The sequence below is a fragment of the Callithrix jacchus genome, chromosome 7 (genome assembly GCF_049354715.1).
Source record: "Callithrix jacchus isolate 240 chromosome 7, calJac240_pri, whole genome shotgun sequence".
Taxonomy (NCBI): Eukaryota; Metazoa; Chordata; class Mammalia; order Primates; family Cebidae; genus Callithrix; species Callithrix jacchus.
Window position 1 is genome coordinate 20,364,826 of NC_133508.1, and position 12,649 is coordinate 20,377,474.

Here is a 12,649-nt window from a genome sequence, read left to right on the forward strand (position 1 = left end):
GGGCACAGTAGCTTACTCCTGTAATCTCAGCACTTTAGGAGGCTAAGGCAGGCAGATCACTTGAGGCCAGGTGTTCAAGACCAGCCTGACCAACATGGGAAAACCCCATCTCAAGAACAACAAAAATAAACATTTTGAAATGGCAGAATTGGTAAGCCATGAAAACAGAAACTATAGCAATGACTTTTTACTCTTTCTAAGTCTTACCCTAGTGCTCGCAATGGGATCAGAGACTGCACTTGTTAGATCCAGCTCCCTAGCGGCCCAGACTCTTAGGGAACGTGGGCCTGAGGTCAGCTGGGAAAAGCCACGACCAGAATTTATAGCAGAAAGCTAAAGATTGTAGAGCAGACAGCTTGCCATATCACTTTACAGTCCACGATGTATTTTTATGTGCATCATAGTATTTAATTCTCAATACATTCTGATAGTGATATACCTATTGCCATTTGCAAATAGGAAGCTGAAACTGACTGACTCTCCCAAAGACACGTAGCTAGAAAGCAGCAAAGTCTAGCTTGAAATCCAGGTGGCCTGACCCCTGCATTCCTTACTCTTTTTAGCACCACAGAAGCCTCTCTATATCTCGAGATGTTTGCAGGGTGAGACTCATTTGTGATAAATGGACATTTTCAGACCTTTACAACCAGAAATTGATCATGTTATGAGAGTATTACTCTCATAACATAAAAATTGTAAAGTTGATTAGCATTATAAATGATTTTTTTATACATTCATACATTTATTTATTTATTATTTTTGAGATGGAGTTTCACTCTTCTTGTCCAAGCTGGAGTGCGGTGGCGTGATCTCGGCTCACTGCAAGCTCTGCCTCCCAGCTTCAAGTGATTCTCCTGCCTCAGCCTCCCGAATAGCTGGGATTACAGGCATGCACCACTATGCTGAGCAAATTTTGTATTTTTAGTAGAGATGGGTTTCTCCATGTTTTTCGGGCTGTTCTCAAACTCCTAACCTCAGGTAATCAGCCCTCCTCGGCTTCCCAAAGTGGGGGGGATTACAGGCATGAGCCACAAAACTGGGACTTTTTAAATTTTATTTTATTTTACTTTAAGTTCTGATATACATGTGCAGAACGTGCAGGTTTATTGTACAGGTGTACATGTGCCATGGTGGTTTGCTGCATCTATCAACCTGCCATCTTGGTTTTAAACCCTGCATGCATTAGGTGTTTTTCCTAATGTTCTCCCTTTCCTTGCCCCCCACACCCTGACAGGCCCTGGTGTGTAACGTTTCCCTCCCTGTGTCCTTGTGTTCTCATTGTTCAACTCTCATTTATCAGTGAGAACATCAGTGTTGCGGTGTTTGGTGTTATGTTCCTGTGTTAGTTTGCTGAGGATGATGGTTTCTGGCTTCATCCATGTTCTTGCAAAGGACATGAACTCTTTCTTTTTTATGGCTGCATATTTTAACTTAAGAAAGACTACAGGAAGTAAAACTATGTAGTAAACAGAGCTAAAGTTAAAAATCTCCATCAGATTGCATCCTTTGGTGATTTACAGCTCAATCTCTCTGTGCCTTCATCTTCACTATGAAATGGAGAAATAATTCCAACTTTGTAACATTATCATATTACAACAAAATCTAGAAAGCATTTAGAATCTTGTCTAGCACATAATGAGTGTTCAATAAATATTTCTTATTGGGTGGGCTTCATATAATTTCTAAAGCATGGAATGTAAATGGAGAGTGACACAATCACCTTTCAACATGTTAAGACTTGAGTTTTTTAGTTATGTTGCTGTAAGAATTGCCTGCTAATGGCTGAATGTGCATTCATATCTGTAATTCCAGCACTTTGGGAGGCTGAGACAGGTGGGTCACTTGAGGTCAGGATTTTGAGACCAGCTGGTCAATATGGAGAAAACCCATCTCTAATAAAATTACAAATGTAGCTAGGCATCATGGCACATACCTTAGTCTCAGCTACTCAGATGGCTGAAGCAGGAGAATTGCTTGAACCTGGGAAATGGAGGTTGCAGTGAGCCAAGATTGTGCTATTGTACTCCAGCCTGGGCAACAGAGTAAGACTCTAACTCGGAAACAAACAAACACACAAATAAATAATAAACAAGACTGCTAAAAAGAAAAACAATGCTACCTACTATAAAACTAAATTATAAATCTAATCTGGAATATATTCCAAATGTACTGCTTCTGAAGGACTTTTTCTCCCACATCCTTCAAAACTACAAAATTAGAGATCTAACATGGTGTAGAATTAGTATAGTGTGATATAGAATTAGTAAATCTGCAGGTTAGTCTAGGATCCTATTAACAACTCATATTTGGACATATCTCTTCTGATAAAATTAGTTATAGGATCTTTATTTCCTTGGATAACCAATTTTTTTCAAAGCACAGATATAGTATACATATATAAACACTTCCTTCTTTGCAATAAATGTAATATATAATGTGGTCCATAAATGCCCAAGTGAGATTGCACATTTTTCACTTTCCAGGTCTGGAAAAATAAAGATTTTTGAAGCAATTCTTTCATGCTCTCTTTAAGAAATTTTATCTTTCTTCTATTTAATTTTCTACTTTACATCCTAGTTATTTTTAAATGTATTTTTCATTTTCTTTCTAAGTTTCTGCTTCTACAAATTCCCAGCCACGGCTTGTTCATCTTTACATCCTCACTATATCTGGTAGAGTACCTTGTACATAGTAGATGTTCAGTAAATATTTTATGAGCACAGGATTATTGATTTAATGAGAAGAGCTGTAGGGAGCAAAATGGAGAAGTAAAAGAATTACACTTTTTGTGTAGGGGTGTGCATGTGTGTGCTACTAATAGAAGACCCAATTCAAACTGGCTCAAATGATATAGGAATTTATTGACATATAACTAACAAGTCTATATGCAGAGTAGGCTTGGAACATGAACTGATGGAAAAGTTTGCAATGCTATTAAAGTTATTCTGCTATTTCTCAATGAAGGCTCTGTCTTCCTATCAGTTGATTTTGTCCTTAGGCTGCTTGTTATAGCAGAATGCTAGCCAATGACTACCTGAGCTTAAGAGGGCTTCATGCTTTGTCTTTTACATCAGAGTTGTGGAGAAGATGTCTCTTACCACAATTATTCATCAAAATGTACCCTTTTGTGATGGAATTCTTACTGGACAAACTTACATCTATGTGTATCTATGAACCAATCCCGTTGATTAGGAATGCCATCGTGGTAGTTGTGGTCCTGAGCCCACATTACAGTAGGAAAAATGGGATGGCCCTAGAAATCGGGTTGAGGATCCAATTCTGTTAGTGATGGAAAGTATCTGAGCCAGGCAGCACCTAAGTATGTCACTGTAGGCAGTAAATTCTTATGGGTCTGCAGCAACCTCAGTTCTTGCCTCCTCAGAAGAAAGAGTTCCACTGAGGGGTATAAGAAAGACACAGGCAAATTTTTTTTTTTTTTTTGAGATAGAGTTTCACTTTTGTTACCCAGGCTGGAGTGCAATGGCGCCACCTCGGCTCACCGCAACCTCCGCCTCCTGGGTTCAGGCAATTCTCCTGCCTCAGCCTCCTGAGTAGCTGGGATTCCAGGCACGCGCCACCATGCCCAGCTAATGTTTTGTATTTTTAGTAGAGACGGGGTTTCACCATGTTGACCAGGATGGCCTCGATCTCTTGACCTCATGATCTACCCCCCTCGGCCTCCCAAAGTGCTGGGATTATAGGCATGAGCCACTGTGCCCAGCCCACAGGCACAGGAGAGAAAGTTTATATAAAAGCTTTAAAGCACTAATGAAAAGAAGTAAAGGACACTTGGAAGAGGGCCAAGCTGGCAAGTTGAGAGATGAAGAACACAGTTCAACATCTGACTTGGAGTTTATAACATGTTGGCAGACTTCCAGGGTCTTGTATCCCTCCTCCCCTGATTCTTCTCTTGGGGTGGTCTGTCTGCAAGTGTGGGGGCCCGCAATGCTTGGGAGGGGCCACGCGCAGTGTGTGTACTAGAGTTGTGCGTATGCTCACTTGAGGCGCTCTTCCCTTACCAGTCCAGTGTTCCTGGAGGAAGGTCACACACGAAATAAACTCTGCCATTTTGTCTCTTAATGTGCATGTGTGAACCCATTTGCTCAGCTGCTGAGCTCTTATCAGGAAGCTACTGATCTCCGGTTTGAGGTGTTTCTGTCTACTGGGAGACTGCCTTTCCCTTGTGCCGGCTGTGGCCAATTATTATTTTAGAGAGACAGGTTAACAACTGCCAAACCATGACCTGATGATCACCTGACATTTCTGGTCAGGATTTGGGGGGCCTTCTCCTGCCCTGTTAATGTCTGACTAGCGACCTACTGTAACAATCTAAATCATATCATGGAAATGCTATACAATTTGTGGAGGGAAGGGAGTGAGGATGGAAGGCTAAATGAATTTGAAGGAGGCAACCACAGCATGTGCAACCTACATTGGGTAATAGTTTGAACTTCCAGAGTTCCAAAAATAAGGCTGAAATGCTGAAATGTTGCACTCACACTGATTAGACATGAAATAAGTGGTAAAACATAGAGCCCCATAGAAGCTCAAAATACATCAGGTTCTCCTGGTGTAAAAAGTAAAGAGCTTTTTACTTGTAAGTGCTCTTTGAAAAAAAATAAAATAAACAAGTGGGTTTTTCCCCTTTCTGTTAAGCTTAACTGTTAATATGAGTAAAACTAATTCTAATAATTCCCTATAAAAATATAAGACTGCCAAAGTAATTATATCACATTGAACATTTTTGTTTTCTTGACATTAAAACCAACAAGCATTCTAATTTAGATTGATGTATCTTAGTACAAGTATTATTTAATGTTTGTGGTCTTCATGGATCTTTTTGGATTACACAAGGGGGAGAATCATATTTGCATTCAGCCTTGTGTAGTCATAAAATAGCAAACAGATTACCTGCAAAGGGTTATCCTAGCCCTTAAGTAATTGTCAAGCTCATAAGGGAACCTCATTGTGCTATTCCTTTAGGATCCTTCTTCTGGCCTCAGACAGTTGTTCAGCATTTCCCATACCAACCCACCAACCCACTCAGCCACTGAGCTCCCTGCAGCTATGCCTAAAATGTCCCACTTGCACTGGTTTTCTCTGGATGACGTCAGCCTATCCTAAACCCACTGAATTACCCACAACCCCACCAGCTTCTCCAGTTTCCCTGTCTTACTTCTCTCTATAGGACTCTTCACCCTTTACCCCAATCAACTATAACAGTACCCAACACACCAGTTAAAAGCGAATACTTGCTTTATCCCTTCAGGATTAGACATGTTTTAAATTTTTCATTTGTTATACAAGTCTTACTGATTTACTATTGAGAACTGTTAGGTTGGTGCAAAAGTTATTACGCTTTGGGCATTTTAAAGACAACGACTGCAATTACTTTTGCACCAATCTAATAAGTAGATGAGTAAGATAGCTAAGTTTTCCTACCCAGATTCCATCTGAAAAATAATGGAGAAAATCACTGTAGTATTTTCTTTGTAAAACACCTTAATTATTTATATTTATATTTATTTTTGGAGATGGAGTCTTACTCTGTTGCCCAGGCTAGATTGCAGTAATGCATTCTCAGCTCACTGCAACCTCCACCTCCCAGGTTCAGGCAATTCTCCTGCCTCAGCCTCCCAAGTAGCTGGGATTACATGTGCCCACCACCACACATGGCTAATTTTTGTTATTTTAGTAAATATGGAGTTTTACCATGTTAGCCAGGCTGGTCTTGAACTTCTGACCTCAGATGACCTGCCTGCCTCAGCCTCCCAAATTGCTGGAATTATAGACATAAGCCACCATTCCAGTGCTATTATTATCATTTTTGAGACAGGGTCTTGCTCTGTCACCAGTGCTGGAATGCAGTGCATAGCTCCCTGCAGCCTCCAACTCTTGGACTTAAGCAATTCTGTCACCTTAGCCTTCTCAGTAACTATGACTACAGGGGCACACCACCTTGCATGGCTAATTTTTAAAAATTTTGTAGAGAAGAGTTCTTTCTCTGTTGCCCAGACTGTCTCAAACTCTTGACCTCAAGCATTCCTCCCACCTTGGCCCTGCAAAGTGCTGAAATTACAGGCATGAGCCACCATGCCCAGCCCTAATGATTCTTAATAAGTAGTTATGGTCAGCTTGGAGGATACGTGAGTCCACCAACCTCTAGTTAGGGTGGACAGGATTTTCTACTTTTGCTTCCAGCCCATAGTACTCAGCGGGGCATGGCAGGAGGGAAATTTCTTTCACTACTGTTGCACAAAGAATGAGTGGAACTTCAGCATATCATTCTAGCATATGGTTAATGCCATTAGAAGGGTTGAAAACTCACCCCTTTCAGGGAGATTTTAAAGATATCTAGAGATCAGACTGCCACAATTACTTTGAACTGGATTTTCTATGGAGGAGGTTTGGTTTGATAAACAAAGATGAAAATGCATGTTGAATATTCTCACTTGTTCCTTTCTGCAACCCAGAAAATGTCCCTCCCTTCTTCTCCTCATTCACCTTTATATATTGGGGTAAAGAGGAAAGAAGGAGAGGCAAGGAAAACAACAAAATGTTTGAACTAAAAATATACATATTTATATATACAAATACAATACAATGATTTCTAAAAATAAATGCCTATGACAGTTGTTTGTACAGACATCTGACCTTAAGGAAGTCCATGATACATTGTTGAGAGGAAAAGCTAGGTGAAGAGAGAAGTATATGCTTCTATTACAGTTAAGAGTTGGAGAATATCCTGTGCCTCTAAATTGGTGATGAGGTTTATTTCTCAGCAAATCTTCCTGTTATTTTTACGGACAAACTTTTATCAATGTAAGAACAAATTTTTTGTCTTTATTTTTTGTTTTATCCCTTGTTCTATGCATATTTTGCCTTTACCTTCTCATAGAACATGGACACATACAGATACCACACACACACATAAAATTAACATAAGAATTATTTCAGTCTAGCTGAACTCCCTGTAGAATTGTCAAAAGGCCACTCAGTACTCTATTTGTTCATCACCAGGTTTTATACATAAATATATATATATTTAGATAAATAGGCAATATAGATAACAGATGATAGGTGGAAATAAAATAGAATGAAATAATAATAGACAGACAGACAGCATTCATATCCTTTCCCCATATGTCTTGAGTTTCTCCATTATTTTTTAAACTGGTGTTCCAAGACAGTTTCCACTAAAATTTATCTTAATAGGCACATTCAAGTATGTGCTTTTTGTCTAAGATGCTAAGGCCAGGAAAGTGGCACTTTGAACATTTAAGGAATTGAATTAACTCAGAGTGAAAACGTGTCCTTATCTCTGATCATACCAGTGTGCACACGTGTGAAGGATTGGCAGATAGGATTCATAAGGTCAAATGAAGACTGACAAGAAATGCATCGTAAGGATTGTGAGAAAAAAAAAGCAAATATCCCAATCTCTCATAATTCTAATTTATTTTAATTTGAATTGCATTAACATTAGAACAATCAAATTGTCTTCAATGTCTACTTTTAAGATAATACTTACTAAAGAAAAAAAGGCATTCTGATAGGTGTCCATGAACCTCTAAGCTTTTTATATTTAAAGAAGCTGATTGCTTTTGTGGAGGAATTGCTGTTGAGCATACACATTTTCAAATTTAAAAGAGAGATTAGGTGAAAATTCAATGTGCTGTGCTGAAGAAGCATTGCTTCTAAGGCTCCTTTTTATACACACATATTCAAAAGCTAGGTTTGCATCCTATTTTGTAGCATGTACTGTGAAGTTGGCAGGAAATCTGACCAAACCCATCATAATTTATTTCCTGTTAATTCTTGTAAACAACGGTGTGTATGTAAACTTTCACATACATATGCAAACATATTACAAGAAAAATTTCAATACATTTACGGCTTAGCAATAAACCTCATCTCCTTTAGAGGTGGAAGGTACTCTTTCATTCTTAACTTTCTCAAGACCATCCACATCAGTGTTAAATGTTTTATCATGGGCTGGGTATGGTGGCTCATGCCTGTAATCCCAGCACTTCGAGAGGCCAAGGTGGGCAGATCACCTGAGCTCAGGAGTTCAAGACCAGCCTGGCCAACATGGAAAAACCCCATCTCTATTAAAAGTACAAAAATTAGCCAGGAGTTGTGGTAGGTGTCTGTAATCTCAGCTACTCAGGAGGCTGAGGCAAGAGAATGGCTTGAACCCGGGAGGCGAAGGTTGCAGTGAGCCAAGATTGTGCCACTGCACTCCAGCCTGAGTGACAGAGTAAGACTTTGTCTCAAAAGAAAAAAAGGAAAAAGTTTCATCATGTATGTCCCTAAATAAAACAAAGGTGATGGAATGCTAGTAAATGTCTGAAATTTTACTAGTACATCAGATGAGATTATTAACCTATTTCCAAATCTAAGCACTTGAAGGATTAATCCTTTGTAATGAGAAATAAATATGTTCTCTGGTTTGTATTTATGGTAATGTAAAATTTGAATCTTCTCCACTGGTTTTCTGAAATAACTTAATAAATCTCTTCATTAAAGAAAAATGTGCTCCCTTTTGGATCTGAGGGAAATCATGGCTAAAGTAAAGTAATATTGTACACTGGTAAAAAATGAGTCAGGTTTTAAAAACAAAGAATGATGTGGAAACCGTGTTTCTGTCTTATAAAGTAAAAAAGATAAATATTGAAAAAATTATCTTACACAGTGATATGAAAACAATATAGTTTGATTTTGCTTTTGCGTTGGCTTACTGCTTTTGGTGTCTTATCAAAGTTATTCATGTTCCTGGTATCTCATTATTTACTGACATTTATCATTTTACCCCATGATAGATCTGTTCAAATATGTTTTCACTTTTCTGTTTTTTAAGTGTCTCATGTTATCTCATTTCCAGATGTGGACAAGGATGGAAAGGAAATAGATGCCATGTCAAGTTTAATCCCCCTGCAGACTTCACATACTCTCGGAGCAGTAGGTGACATTATGACTAAACAAATGGCTCAGTTTGGGGTGGTCTCTTCATATTTCAATTCGTATTTATCTTTTTCATTTGTTTAAAATCTCAGATATATGGATCCTCCTGGGTGTTGGATTAGCATTCCTGATGACTCATATCACAGTTGCAATCTTGTGTTTCCTTGCAAACAGAAAGCTGCCAGTAAGGTAAGTGGTGCCTTTAGTTGCTGAATTAAATATACCATAGCAGAAAAATTTTCTGTAACATTTTCTTTGCTATTTTTTTCTTTCATCCCATATTATATACAGGGAACTTTAGTGCTTTTATGCTTTATGGATTTATTTTTCTGGGCAGAAAGGAGCTACCTAACAAGAATTGCTCTTCTTTTTTTTTTTTTTTTTTACTATAAAGCCTGAAGTTGACTTTTCAGATTATGTTAGGAGCCTTTTTGAGGGCTCCAAAAGAAGAAAAATGACATCATCCACAGACTAAAAACATATGAGGGGCTATATTTGCCATTTCTGGTGGTGCCTGAGGAAGATAGCAGAATGGCAAAGGAAATTCTTTCTTGGCTTACACAGTGTATTAGTTTGTTCTCATGCCACTAGTAAAGACAAACCGAGACTGTGTGACTTATAAAGGAATGCAGTTTAATGGACTCACAGTTTCATATTTCTGGAGAGGCCTCACCATCATGGTGGAAGGCAAAAGAGAAGCAAAGGCACATCTTTCATGGCAGCAGGCAAGAGAGCTTGTGTAGGGGAACTCCCCTTTATAAAACCATTAAATATTGTGAGACGTATTCAGTATCATGAGAATAGTATGGGAAAAACTCACCCCATGATTCAATTGCCTGCCACCAAGTCCCTCCCATGACACATGGGAACTGTTATAATTGAAGGTGAGATTTGGGTGGGGGGACAGCCACACCATATCACACAGGGAGGCAGGACTTGTACCCGCTAATGTTTTAGCCTAAGCATCCCATGTGCTGAGCAATGCACAAAACAGGGGCCAAGAGCTGCTGCACCTGCAGGAAGAAACTCTGCAGGCTGGGCTCATGCAAGACCCAAAGACCCTCACAATGCATAGTGCCATCAAGGGTCCTGGATCTTTCTACCCATTACCCATTTTCTCATTCCCAGTATGGGTTCCAAGTCAAACAAGTAATGAAAGTGATTGGCTTTTATGAACACAGCAAGATAAGGGCTCACTGAAAGATTTAATAAAACTTTTAGAAATTAAAGAAGTGCATCATGTCTTCAACACCTGAGTTTTTGGTCAGAAATTCAGATCTGCTGTAACACCAAGTATGTCACTGAGCAAAGGTTAACTCGCTGTTTTCTTTGGTGTCAATTTGTACATCCCGCCTGCTGACTTCTCTTCAGATCTCCAGCCTGCAATCATGTTAATGAGCAGACACCTGTCTTGATAACAGGACTTATAGCAAAGTTATTATAGAACTATGGTGTTCATTTAAAAAAAATAGTATGTTTAACCCTTTAAGACTATCTTGGGCTAGGCGCATTGTCTCACGCCTGTAATCTCAGCACTTCGGGAGGCTGAGATGGGCAGATCACTTGAGGTCAGGAGTTCGAGACCAGCCTGGCCAACATGAGGAAAACCCGTCTTTTCCCAAAATACCAAAAAGATTAGCTGAGTATGGTGGCACACATCTGTAATCCCAGGTACTCGGGAGGCTGAGACAGGAGAATCACTTGAACCTGGAAAGCAGAGGTTGCACTGAGCTGAGGCCGGGCCACTGCACTCCAATCTGGAGATGACTGGAAGGAAAGAAGGATGAAAGTTTTTGAAGTTATTGTCTCTGGATTAGTGCAGTATCTTTAGTGAGAAGTTTTCTTCTTTCCTGGGAAAGGAGATTAAAATGCCATCACCAGCACTACCCAAAACCAGTGACGGAAAGGCTCAAAGAGAATCAATAGTTTAGATTGATGATGCCTAGAAAACAGGCGAAAAATCTACAAAATCTACTCCCCAGAGCTGCGTCAGGGTAAAGTGTAAAGAAAACATTTCTAGGAGTGTTAAGACAATTTTTGGGTTCATGTTTTAAAAGTAGATGCCACTGGAGTTTTCTGCCCAAGCAAGTCTTAAAAAGACTATGATATGGAATGCTGTGTGGCCATAAAAAGGAGTGAGTTCATGTCCTTTGCAGGGACATGGATGAATCTGGAAACCATCATTCTCAGCAGACTAACACAGGAACAGAAAACCAAACACTGCATGTTTTCACTAAGAAGTGGGAGTTGAACAATGAGAACACATGGAGACAGGGAGGGGAACATCACACATGGAGGCCTGTTGAGGGGGGGAGGCAAGGGGAAGGAGAGAATGAGGACAAATACCTAATGCATGCAGGGGTTAAAACCTAAGTGACGGGTTGATGGGCGCAGCAAACCACCATGGCACATGTAAACCTATGTAACAAGCCTGTACATTCTGCACACATATCCCATAACTTAAAGTATAATATGATAACAATAATAAAAGCATGGCATAATGTACCTGGGAATGGAGGAAATTGTATTAGAGGGAAAGGAGGGAGAGAGGAAACTGTGCAATCTCTCAGTTATGCAGATCCACAGAAAATGTGGAAGCTGGAGTTTACTTTCAGTTCATTTGAGGAAACATGAGAAGTAGAGATAAATTGGAACTGCAGGGCTGTTCAGGCAGTGGTCATTCAGGTGAAGCAATACCCTTTCCAGACAGGGCAATGGGGGCAGGGTTGAGCTGCAGGTAGATGCAGCTGCCTTTCCTTTAAAAGGTGTATTGGGCCATTCTTGCATTGCTACAACAACATACCTGAAACTGGGTCATTTATTTAAAAAGATGTGTAATTGGCTCATGGTTCTGCAGGCTGTACAGGAAGCACAGCACCATTATCTGCTTCTGGAGAGGCTTCAGGAGGCTTTCACTCATGGCAGAAGGCAAGGCAGGAGTTTGCACATCACCTGGAGAAAGCACGTGCAGGAGAGAGAGAGCGTGGAGTAGGGGGGAAGTGCCACGCAATTTTAAATGACCAGATTTGGTGAGAATAGCACCAAGGAATGAGGGATCCACTCCCATGACACAAACACCTCCCACCAGGCCCCACCTCCAACACTTCGGGTTACAATTCAACATGAAATTTGGGTGGTAACGAATAATCAAACTATTAATATATCATAATATGTCAAAAGGCATCCAGTGATAGAAGGGTCCTAAGTGAAATTGACTTACACACACATACACACACACACACACACGAAATCCATACACTATCACCATGAAGGCCACAACAACAGGAAAGTCAAGCAAAAAAAGTCAGAACTACACGAACCCATTGCAGTAGAAGACACCGCCCTACTATTGACAGGTAACAAGTTACCTAAGAAGACTCCAGGCTCTGTTTCCAGCTCTTCTCTGTCTACACCCATAGAACGAAGCCTTGACAAAACAGTGGGATATGCTTCAGAGCCAAAGCATAACCTTCCCCCTTTTCCTTACTCCATGCAGCAGCCTTGCACAAATCTGCAATGTGCTGTGGGGAAAAAGTAGGAGACAAATAGATGTTGGAATTTGGTTTTAACAGCCTTAAAGTAGATTGGACCAAGTTTTAATCCTTAAAAGTGACCATAGGTTGCTCAAGCCTGTAATCACAGCACTTTGGGAGGCCGAGGCGGATGGATCACGAGGTCAAGAGAT

At 40.0% G+C, this 12,649-nt stretch overlaps 1 protein-coding gene across 3 annotated transcripts in view; it reads left to right on the plus strand.

Moving 5' to 3' along the window:
* MALRD1 (MAM and LDL receptor class A domain containing 1) overlaps positions 1–12,649 on the plus strand; it is a 619,714-nt gene that overhangs the window by 572,153 nt on the left and 34,912 nt on the right. For all 3 annotated transcript variants that reach the window (XR_013520422.1, XM_078332925.1, XM_078332926.1), the window contains 2 exons: positions 8,885–8,961; positions 9,057–9,153. Coding sequence is in view for 2 of the 3 variants with exons in the window: in XM_078332925.1 (XP_078189051.1) it covers positions 8,885–8,961; positions 9,057–9,153 (174 nt within the window). In the remaining variant the exon portion in view is untranslated. The remainder of the gene's footprint in view (positions 1–8,884; positions 8,962–9,056; positions 9,154–12,649) is intronic.